Source organism: Babylonia areolata, chromosome 6, assembly GCF_041734735.1.
Source record: "Babylonia areolata isolate BAREFJ2019XMU chromosome 6, ASM4173473v1, whole genome shotgun sequence".
NCBI classification, from domain to species: domain Eukaryota; kingdom Metazoa; phylum Mollusca; class Gastropoda; order Neogastropoda; family Buccinidae; genus Babylonia; species Babylonia areolata.
Window position 1 is genome coordinate 23,138,596 of NC_134881.1, and position 12,225 is coordinate 23,150,820.

The following is a 12,225-nucleotide window of genomic DNA, read 5'->3' on the forward strand; positions in this document are numbered from 1 at the left end:
CGGAGAACCCAGTTAACGTGTTGGTTGTTGAAACGGGAAGAGGGTAAAACAGTTCCTAGTCCCACAGTCTTAGTAAGATGTTATTGGTTTCTGTCTTGTATTACATGTATACCTAGACTGAAATTTGCTGAAGATAATTGACAAATCTATTTAGATATCTGATTCAGTGTCTTCCGGTTTTGTTGATTGAATCGTGTGGTGTGTGTGTGTGTGTGTGTGTGTGTGAGCGCGCGCTCACATTCGTGTGTGTGTGTGTGTGTGTGTGTGTGTGTGTGTGTGTGTGTTTCACTACTAAGGGAAAATAGGCACAGCAGTGTTCCAGCATGAAAGTAGCAAAGAAACCAGAATGTTGATTATGGCTTCTCGACTTGGAAAAGAACTATAAGAAGTGTGTGGAGGTGGGGATCCAGTTAGGGAACATGTAGGGGGGTGGGGTGAGTGAGAGGGATGAGAGACATGGTATGCATGAACATTTTGATTCTTTGCATACATGAGTGTGTGTTTTGTACTGAGTGAATTAAGTCGTTGCTATTGTCAAGGTGCATAAAGCAATCCAACCATTTTAATGTGAAGTGCATTTTGGACCCCTAGTCAAGAATTTAAAGGTAAAATTTGAAACAGTAAATTATTATTTACTCCTATGTCAGTCATTATATGTGTGCACTTGCTTTAGTAAAACAAGAACTGTTATATGAGACTGATGTTTTATGCTATGTCATCGTTATGTCTCTTTTCACTTTTTTTCTTCTTCTTCCTCAAGCATGCCTGTATTGCTATTATGGCTGTGTGCATGTGATAAACAAAAGAGCTTCATAACACATTGTCATTCAGGAAAATGCAAATAAGTAATGGTTAAAAGTAATTGAGTTGTATTATTCATCTTGATTGGTTGTAAAGAGAGTCAGTATTGGTGAACTGACTCAGGCAAATATGTCTGGCTCAGTTTCAAGTTTTCAGTTTTTGGGTCTTAATTTCTCTTACTGAGATAATAAAGTTATTCTGATTCTGATTCTGTTCCTTCATTTTAGTTCAAACACACTGTAATTCTTGATTTGCATGTGTGTGTGTGTTTGCGCGTGCACGCATGCATTCATCTTTGCACATGTGTACATTTGTGAAATACATTGTGTGTATATGTTTGTGTGTGTGTCATCTTTGCACATGTGTACATGTGTGTATGCATTGTGTATGTATGTATGTACGTATGTATGTCTGTGTGTATATAGTGTGTTTGTGTGTATGTGTGTGTGTGTACATGCATATATGCTCAGTCATTTAGTTGGATTCAGGAATTCTAGCGAGCTTTGTTTCTGAAATTTGTATTTTTATGCCAAAGCTGTTTCTAACCTTTACTAGCACACTTGGAGCAAACCTATCTTTGCAGGTATTCGTTCAGTCAAGAAGACACCAGTGGAATGTTGTTGCCTGTCAGTGAATGTGGATTTTAGCAGTGTGCTTAAAAAAATGATAAATATGTCAGTAAATCAATGTAACTGGCATGACCTGTTTGTCTGATTTCACTTCCTGTATGCTTTTTGAAATTCTTTGTGTTGGGCTGCAGCGGATGGGTCTTCTGGCTTCAAGGCAGAAGCAGGCCGCTATCACCTGTATGTGTCGCTAGCTTGTCCCTGGGCGCATCGAACGCTCATTGTGCGCAAACTGAAGGGTCTGGAGGATGTCATCTCTGTCACCGTTGTTGACTGGATGTTGGGAGAAGGGGGCTGGTCCTTCACGGACTCGGTATGTGTCGGAATTTTTTTGGTGTTCAAGTAAAAAGGCCATTTAACCCTTGCCATGTGGCGTCTTTTTGTGTGTTTGGTGTGTTTTTTGTTTTGTTTCATGTTGTTGGTTTTTGTTTTTCATGTCAAAAAGAACTACTTTCCATAGTTGCCGTACAGTTATGATCATGTCCTGTGCTTTATTGCTCAAAGAAGGAACTTTCTGTCCATAGCATAACTCATGTTTTTGAATCAGTCTCAGACCCAGTGCACAATTTCCTCTATTTCGAAAACTGTCAGATATCATTCCTCTGCTAAAGAAAACATCTGTCATATGTATTAATGATCTCCAACCTGTAGCACAAACATTTATTATTATGAACGTTACAGAAAGATTTTTGTTAGTCCACTTACAGGAGGTTGTGAAGGAATTTTTAGACTCATTACAGTTTGCTTACAGAAGAAACAGGAACGCAGATGATGCTTCAATTTCTCAAATGCTTTCAGTACTATTCAGCCACATCTCTTTGCAGATAAACATGAACAAATGAAATTAAGCAACCCAGTGACTCTTTTGGGGTTTGGATTATCTAGGAAAAAACCCCAAAAAACAAACAAACAAAAAAATGTATGGATTTTAGTACAGTTGGAACTTTTTCAATCATTGTAGCAAGGCAATTGATTTTTTTTTGTTTTTTTGTTTTGTTTTGTTTTGCAGGCCTTGTTTATTTGTTTGTTTCTGAAGGTGAACATAAGTGAAATGGTTCCATATATTGCCCATGAAGAACTGGAAAAGAAGAGTTATGAAAAAGAGAAGAGTCATCTTCAATCCCTGATACTTGGCCAGGGCCAATAAAGCTGATACTACTGGCAATGAGGAGAGCATACATATTAGTCGCAGCAGCAGTTCACTTTCTGAAGATGATTTGGTCTTTCTCCCTTGTCATGTAGTGTCAGCCGTTGTTCTTTTTTTTTTTTTTTTTTTTTTTTTTGACAGAAACCCAAGTGCACTCTGGACACTGTCAACAACTGCAAGTTCTTGAAAGAGGTGTACCTCAAAGCGAATCCGGGTGGGTTATTTAATTTGCCTGCACTTCTGTACATCAATATGAACACCTTTAATTCTCCCTTCCTCCCTCCTCCTCTCTCTCCCTCTCTCTCCCTCTTGCATGATATGTATTCGTGCTTATGGCCAAAGTACATTAGACCATTCAGAATCTCTCTCTCTCTCTCTCTCTCTCTCTCTCTCTCTCTCTCCTCTCCCCCCCCCCCCCTCTCCCTCCCCCTCCCAGACACCTCCATCCATATTTGGGTTTGTTCTTTCACAGTCCCAGGAATTGTAGTCTGTGGAGAAATATTGCTAGGCCTCTGTGGATTTTTGTTTTGTTTTTTGGATTGGTTGGTTAGCTGCTTTTATTTGACCAGTTGGTGCAGTTTTTATTTAGCGATGGGATTCCTCTGCAGGACCTGTTCTTCAGCCATTTTTTTTTTTTTTTTAACTGCATGATTCATCCATGAAGCAGACTGTCCTTCAGCATTGCACTTGATGTTAATTGTGACAGAGAGGGATAGTTAGTGATCAAGATGGAAATGATGACAGAGTACACAATTAGGAAATTTTATGAGTGGTGTGTCATGAAACTCGTGTGCTTTATTTGTAATTGGTATTAACAGATGAGCAGTTGTTTGCGGGTTGTTTTTTTTAAAATCAGGGTATAGTACAGTTGCTGTTTATCATGATATTTATCATCATATAAGCTAATACTATACAGAAACAGAACATAAAGAAAAAGTCAAATGAAATGACATGGGGGGGAAATATACAGGATGATTGCAGTTTTTTGTTTTGTTTTTTTGTTGTTGAGGGAATGATAATTAGATGCAGACCGATTTAAATATAATGTACTTAGAAGTTACTAGAATCATGACATTATCATCATTAATTCATTAACTGATAATTATGAATGACATTCCATAGTTATAGTTGGAAACGTAAGGTTCCATCCAGAATACATGGTTATTCCAACATGATTGTTGATTGTTACATGATTATTGCAAAGAGAATATCAGATTTAACCAGAATACAGTGGCAACATGCTTAGAATTAGAAGTTAAATTTTTGCATCCAGGATACAGATGCAACATGATTAAACTAGAATTATAAAAAAAAAATGTTTTTTCATTCAGAGTACAATGCCAACATAACAGTGCCATGCCTGTGGGACAAACAGAAGCAGACAATTGTGAACAATGAATCAAGCGAAATCATCCGCATGTTCAACAAGGAGTTCAACGCCTTCTGCAAGACGGAGGAACAACGCAAACTGGATTTTTACCCAGAAGGCCTCAGAGACAAGATTGATGCTGTGAATGAGTGGGTGTATCCGTAAGTAAATGTTGAATAACTTTCTGTATCTATATTTTAATTACACATACCCCCGAAAACGGAGTATGGCTGCCTACATGGCGGGGTAAAAAACGGTCATACACGTAAAAGCCCACTCATGTGCATACGAGTGAACGTGGGAGTTGCAGCCCACAAACGCAGAAGAAGAAGAAGAAGAAGATTACACATACTTAACCGTGACCCAACTAGTGCAGACTCCGGCAGGGGTCTGACATTCCTGTCCTGTGCAAACTACTATCTGTCTATGCGGAGAAAACGAAAGTACTATGGCCGATAACCTCCCGGAAGTAGGTAACCTTCCCTTTGTCCCCCTGGCTAGCGCCCTCTTTTTCCGGCAGCCATCATGACTCCTGTTCCTCTGCTCTTCATACAGCTAAGTTTTTTTCGTATTTTCTGCCTGTCTGTCGATTCTCTGGCATGTTTATCTCTCTCTCTATATATATATATAGATTTTTTTTTTTTAACAGACATGATATTGAAATTCTAGTAATGTGGTCATATTTCACTCTATATTGGACTGAATTGCATTGAAGTTAATATTCATGTCTGATATAAGAATGGACCAAAAAGGGAAGAAGGAACCCAGGTGATTGCTTGCAATGTCTTGTCAACATAATGATTGTTTGCAATGTCTTGTCAACATAATGATTGTTTGCAATGTCTTGTCAACATCATGATCGTTTGCAATGTCTTGTCAGCATAATGTATTTCAATTGCTTTTAGTCAAAATCAGACACAGTTACAACAACAAAAATCCCAGTTATTGAGTTCACCCACTTAACATAAAAAGATGACATCAAACTATGGTTGCATAGAGAGAGATGGTAAGCATCAGTCCCATTTTGTTTGGAAAAAAGAAAAGAAATAATCAATGTGTGCTGTTTCATTCTGTCTTCCACAGTCAGATCAACAATGGCGTTTACCGTTCAGGTTTTGCTCGTTCCCAAGAGGCCTACAATACAGCCGTGACAGAGCTCTTTGATGGACTGGATAAAGTAAGTTACTGAATCGGTTTTTATGTGTTAGTTTTTAGATGAGAACAGACCCCCCACCCCCTCACCCCTGTCCCCCCCCCTCCAAAAAAGGAGAATAAAGTAGCTAGGAAAAAAACTTCTCTTTTTTTTTTTTTTATAGAGTGAAGGTTCTGTTCAAATGATAGGTGGTTACTCAGGTCTGAGTCTTTTTTTCTTTCTTTTTTTTTTTTTTTTACCTAATTGTTATTATCGTCTATGTGAGTTTTTTAATTATGAGTTGACACCAAGGCAATATGCAAGTGAAAAAGAAATAAACTGACACATTGATGCACTGGTCTTTGTTCGTACTCAGTGACATGTGTGCATGTGCACACACACACGTACATGTGCAAACACACAGGCATAGGCAAGAACACACATATACGCTTTTAATAATGATAATAATAATATCCAGAAATCTGCTCTAGGTGCTTTACAAAAATGCTTTTGTTACTTTTGTTAACATAAAACATTACATCAGTGTTGCATACACACACCAAAATGTGACTACACACACACATGCACACGCATGCGCACGCACACGCACACGCACACACACACACACACAGAATGCATACATACATTTTAACATACATGTGTGTTTAACAGCTACCCTAACACATACGCACAGATAGGCAGGCACAAACTTACATAAACACACGCACACACAATACACATTCATATACATACATGTAGTTATGTACACATACATATGTATACACACTTAGTCAAACACAGCTAACGCAAAGGAAGTGGACCTGCCACAATTGAACTTATTGCTGAGGGAAAAGGTGAGTTTTGAGACGAGAATTAAAAGATGCAAGGGAATCAGAATGACAGAGGTTATCAGGGAGCTTGTTCCACGTCTTTGGCGATTGAAAAGAAAATGATCTGTGTCCATAGGTCTTACTTCTGATGTGAGGTATCCTGAGAAGTCAAGTATCAGAAGAAGAACAGAGCTGGCGAGATGGGGTATAGATATGGAGGAGCTTTTCAATTTAATTGATTCAGTCTTTTTTTTCTTCTTAGATTGAAATTCTGGAGGGATTGGTTTTCTTAGTCTTTTCTTAAAATTTCAAAGCACCCAGTTACCACAACTTCATTGAAGCAGTACAGTTTAGCAAAGATAAGAACAATGTTACAAGTGGTCAGTGTGAAAAAAATTAGGCAATCAAGATTGTACATTTTAGATGTTGTTGAGAAGTGATGGCAGTCCAGTTGGTCAAGAGTGAGACTGTGTGTGTGTGTGTGTGTGTGTGTGTGTGTGTGTGTGTGTGTGTTTGTGCATGGATTCATGTGTGTGTTGTGTGTGTGTTTATGTGAGTGTGAAAATATTTAATTTATGTACATCTGTTGGTTTTTATATAAGTGTATCTTATTTCATGAAAACAAAAACAAGTCTCTAAATTATTAGATACGGTGTTGTAATTCTTTTAAGTTCTCCTAAATTTGTTTTATAAAGTTCATTTTACTTCTTCAGGTGGAGACCATTTTGTCCAAGTCTCGTTATCTGGTCAGCAACACTCAGCTGACGGAAGCTGATATTCGTCTGTTCACTACTTTGGTTCGCTTTGACATGGTCTATCACACCCATTTCAAGGTAAGCTCTGGGTGAATCTCTGCACCTTAGTACCAGTCACATCCACATTTTGTTGTTGTTGCACTGTGAATGTCACTTCATAAGTAACAGTGTAAACTGTTGAAGAGGAATGTTTTTGTATAGCCAGTATATACCCCTGAAAATGGAGTATGGCTGCCTACATGGTGGGGTAAAAACGGTCATACACGTAAAAGCCCTCTTGTGTACATACAAGTGAACATGGGAGTTGCAGCCCACAAACGAAGGAGATAGCTAGTATATATCATTGGAAGGCCTTCTTCTTCTTCTTCTTCTGCGTTCGTGGGCTTCAACTCCCATGTTCACTCATATATACGCGAGTGGGCTTTTATGTGTATGACCGTTTTTACCCCGCCATGTAGGCAGCCATACTCCGTTTTCGGGGGTGTGCATGCTGGGTATATTCTTGTTTCCATAACCCACCGAACGCTGACATGGATTACAGGATCTTAAAAGTGTGTATTTGATCTTATGCTTGCGCATACACACGAAGGGGGTTCAGGCACTGGCAGGTCTGCACATATGTTGACCTGTGAGATCGTAAAAATCTCCACCCTTTACCCACCAGGCGCCGTCACTGTGATTGGAACCCGAGACCCTCAGATCGAAAGTCCAACCGCTTTAACCATTTGGCTATGGCACCCGTCCATTGGAAGGCCGAAACATTTTAAAACCTGAGCTCACTTGACATGTCATGCAAAGTTCAGTTTCGCCTTATGTTGCATTTTGTTGTTTTGTGTTTCATTAGACTGCATTTTGTTGTGCTACTTACTTGTCACTGACGGAGTAAAAACGGTCAGACACGTAAAAGCCCACTCGTGTACATACGAGTGAATGTGGGAGGTGCAACCCATGAACGAATAATAATAATAATAATTATTATTATTGTTAACATCATCATTTGTCTGTGCAGACAAATAAGCGTTGCATTGTGGACTACCCCAACATCTGGGCCTTCACACGAGAGCTGTACCAGATGCCTGGTGTGGCAGAGACAGTGGACAAGGAGCATATCATGAGACACTACTTTGTAAGATTTTATTTATTTATTTATTTATCTTAATAGATTCTTTGATTATTCTTTAAATTGTCCTTTCATCATAACAGTCATACAGAGGTACTTAGCATGACGTTAGGTATGATGATAGAATGAAAGATGACTGCTGAGTATGTCAAAAACTGCAGATACAAAAAGTTTATAAAGACTCTCAGTTGTAACATAAGACTCACTTTTGACAAGAGGCATCCAATGTTCCTGACCATAGGTCTCTGTTCTCTGTCTTCAGGGACTGTGTTGACTTTCTCCAGTTGTAACACGCTTTTACTTATATGCATTGTGACATATGCAGTCTGATAATGCGATATATATATACTTGTTTATATTTAAATGTATATATTCATGCTCTGTCTTCTCTTCTCTATTCTCCCTCAACTCTGAACAGAGTTACTGGGGTGCAGAAGAACTTTTCACCAGATTCTTCCAAGTCTGTTGGTTGTGTACTGCAGCCTTAATCTCAGCAAATGTTTTTTTTTCTGTCCATTCTGCAATATTGTCAGTCCTATCATTTTTTTGTCTTCTCTGCTGTCTTTCTCACTCAACAGTTCCTCAGAGGGTTGTTTTTGCAAGGTCATTGGAGCCACTGGCCCTGTATGAATATTTAGTTCTTTTCATCCATGTGGTGCGCGCGCGCGTGTGTGTGTGTGAGTGTGTGTGTGTGTGTGTGTGCGTGCATGCGTGTGTGTGTGTGTGTGTGTGTGTGTGTGTGTGTGAGTACAGAGAGAGAGAAGAGAGATTTAATAACATTCATTGGCCTGAAGAATACCTGGTTTTATAAAGGTTATAGACTATATCAAAAGATGTTTTACTGTAGTTCGTTTTTGCGTCATTATGCTCTTCAATCATTATTGTGTAAGTTAATGTATTCCTATTTTATTTATGTTATACTTCGGTCTGTTTTGAGATGGAGGATGTGTTTTCTGTTCCAACTTGTATTATAAAGTAAATAAGTTCTGTTGTAGAAGTTATCATTTCTTCTACCCCCTATTCTATATATTTGGAGGGAAAGCAAATCACCCAATTTTACATTGTAGTAGCAATCCACAGGACACTGTATTTGCAGGCTTCTGTGTTTGTGGGCTGCAACTTCCACATTCACTCGTATGTACACGAGTGAGCTTTTACTTGTATGACCTTTTTTCCCCCCACCATGTAGGCAGCCATACTCCGCTTTCGGGGGTGTGCATGCTGGGTATGTTTTTGTTTCCATAACCTGCCGAACACTGACGTGGATTACAGGATTTTTAACGTGCATATTTGATCTTCTACTCGCGTATACACATGGGGTTCAGGCACTAGCAGGTCTGCATATATGTTGACCTGGGAGACCAGAAAAATCTCCACCCTTTACCCACCAGGCGCTGTTACCGAGATTTGAACCCGGGATTCTCAGATTGAAAGTCCAACGCTTTAACAACTCAGCTATTGTGCCCATCGAATAGTACAGAATAGAAATGAAACTTTCTTAATAAGCACATATCTACTTACCCCACATATTCAAAAACAAACAAAAAAAACCAACCCTCCCCCCCAACCCCCCCAAAAAACCAAACAGCTAAGACCATAAAATATGTTCTTGCTATACTGTCTTTTGATTCTTAGAACAGCTGAAAAAGTGGACAGGACAGCCTGGCTGTTGTCTCTTCAAGTGGGCTTTTAAATACATTCCTATTTTTACCGTGCAACTTAGGTTGCCATACTCTATTTCCCAGGGTCAGTCAGAACATTGATGTGTGTGTGCGTGTGTCTGTTGTGTTCAGGAGAGCCACAGAAGCATCAACCCATACGGCATCGTGCCCATCGGCCCTGAACTTGACTTTATGGAGCCCCACGGACGTGACAAGATGTGAAGAACATTTGGGGAATGCCTTTCACTGATGTTTTTCCTTGGTGCACTGATGTAATAGTTGTGTGTTTAGAGTGTACCAGTGGTGTTCACCGAGTATACCATAAAAACATTTGAGAATCAAGATTGATTTCAAATGTAGAATTTAATGCTGCCTATTGTAGATTGCAATGCTTTACATCTTCCACACCAGTGTGGAGGGCATTGCATTGCTATTCTTGACCTTTCATTCGAGAGTAAAGGTTGTGATACTCATTATATCCCTTGCATTGTCTGCTGTGCAATTTAGATTCTAATAATAAATGCACAAAAATATCCCTCTGAGCTGAAAAGTGTATAACTTTATATATATGCATATAATCTCTTGATAAATAGTGATACAGCAACTGTAAGACTGAGACTGGAAAAAGAAATTGTGGAATTTTATGTTTGGAGTATTTTTGTATTGAGTGTGGCAGAAGAACAATATGAATACCGTTTTATCATAGATTGGTTGTAATATTCTAATTATAGAATTACATTTTTTTCATGACAAATGCAAGAAGATGAAAGGTCTTGTTTGAAATTGTGCAATTTTGTTTTTTATGTTTGTTATGACTTGTATCACAGAAAATTAACTGTTTGGTTTCTTTAAACATGCAGTAATTTTTATGTTTATTTACACATTTATTTGCAGTTACTTTTTCTGATGATGGCACAGTCTTATGCCATTTAAATTTCAACAGATTTCCTTGCTTTACAGTGTATTTTCTGTTGATGAAAACATTTGCGTTCCATTGTCATGGCACAATTGTTGCTGAACTCGTTTACCTGCACAGTGTGATATATTTCTTAGCAATGACCATGTAATAAAATCAATATTCACATGAAATTTCAAGAGAATTTGTCTTTTTGTGGGCTGTGGCTGATCATTATTGTTGATTTTAAAGCAAGCCATTCAGAGTGCAACTTATTTGACATCTATTCAACTTTACTCTCACCGACATCAGTGCATTTTTAAGGGGAGTTTGGGAGGGGGTTGGGATTATTGTGTCTTCCCAAATTCAGTGAAGTATTGGCTCTGCTCAGAAGACTAGGACCAGACTGCCCAATGTTGCAACACAATAGTCACTGTCATCCATTTTTTTTTTATGAATGTGGTAAGCTGACATTCTCTGATATCACCATTCATACACCTTGAAATTTTTTTTATCTGTAAGGATTGCTGATTCCAGAATATAATATGGAAGGATGTGTAAAGTACAGCCCAATAAAGCATAATCTCAAATGTGTGATATAAGATATTGGTGCTATTGATATATATTGCGCTGAATCTTGTCAGACAATTCAAGGCACTTTCCATATGCATGTAAAATCGTAGAGTATAGTACAGGACAGGACACGTTGTCCACATGACAGACAGCAGGATCCCAAAGATGCTTTTGTATGGCCAGCTGAAGGAAGGCCACCGTGAACTTGGAAGACCCTGCAAGTGCTTCAAGGACACTTTGAAGACAAACCTCAAGGCCTGTGACATAGACATCGCTTCCTGGGAAACTGATGCCCTTGACCGCTCTCACTGAAGGATGCTGTGCTCTAGTGGCATAAAGACATTTGAAAACAAGAGAACGCTGGCCATTAAGGAGAAGCGTGAGCGAAGGAAGCAGGGCTCAACTTCTGGAGACGTTTTCCCTTCCAACACCTGTGGGAAGTGCTGTGCATCCAGAATCAGCCTCTTCTCCCATATGAGGACACACACCGACAGATAAGCCTGCCTGCCTACTCATCCATCGGTCCGATGGGAGACTCCATCATTGTACAGCCCTGTCCAACAATCTCAGACCAAACTGTCACATGTTAGCATCATCCTCTTCCCAGTGAAGAAAGAAAGCCTTGTGGATATAGCCTCACTTTTAAACCTCAAACCTAACGGTTCCGTTGCAAAACTATTACATGGTTGTCAATGTTATCTCTGTCCAAATGAAGAATTGTGAACATACAGGAAAATGATCTGCATTATTGTGGGCAGTCCTGTCTGCTTTCATTGTGATCTTACTTTTCATTTCCCATGCTTGTCCAGGCCTTGCCAAGTTAATACTAACATCGCTACATTGTTTAGTTCATGTGGTTGCGCGTGGAGGGAGAAACAACTGTCTCATCACCCAATTTGAGATGCTCGCTGTATCTCCATGAAGTTAGATTTATCATCAGGCTGGGCTGAGTATGTGATAACCTGCACATTCGATATGGAACAGAAACAATAATGATAATGGATACTTATACAGCACACTGTCCAGAAACCTGCTCTAGGTGCTTTACAAAACACTTTGTTTACATAACATATTACATCAATGTTACACACACACACCAAAATGTGACTAACAAACTAAACACACACACACATACAAATAATCTGAAGAGCATAATGGCATCCGTGAATTTTGTGGTCACTTGGACAACTGATGTGGACAGCCTTTTGTGAAGTGGCGCTGGTATAGTATTGTGCTGAAATGAAAGTGTGAGTGTGATGAGGAAACTGAGATGAACAGTGGAGAAGTGCCATTGCCCTGAGGATTTGAAAACACTG

At 39.1% G+C, this 12,225-nt stretch overlaps 1 protein-coding gene across 1 annotated transcript in view; it reads left to right on the forward strand.

Moving 5' to 3' along the window:
* The window catches only part of LOC143282844 (glutathionyl-hydroquinone reductase YqjG-like), a 12,715-nt gene extending 2,044 nt beyond the window's left edge, over window positions 1-10,671 (forward strand). The window contains exons 2-8 of the mRNA XM_076588675.1: window positions 1,562-1,740; window positions 2,716-2,788; window positions 3,906-4,104; window positions 5,027-5,120; window positions 6,619-6,738; window positions 7,670-7,786; window positions 9,574-10,671. Of these exons, the coding sequence (XP_076444790.1) occupies window positions 1,562-1,740; window positions 2,716-2,788; window positions 3,906-4,104; window positions 5,027-5,120; window positions 6,619-6,738; window positions 7,670-7,786; window positions 9,574-9,663 (872 nt within the window). The 3' untranslated portion in view covers window positions 9,664-10,671. The remainder of the gene's footprint in view (window positions 1-1,561; window positions 1,741-2,715; window positions 2,789-3,905; window positions 4,105-5,026; window positions 5,121-6,618; window positions 6,739-7,669; window positions 7,787-9,573) is intronic.
* Window positions 10,672-12,225: the final 1,554 nt, after the last annotated feature.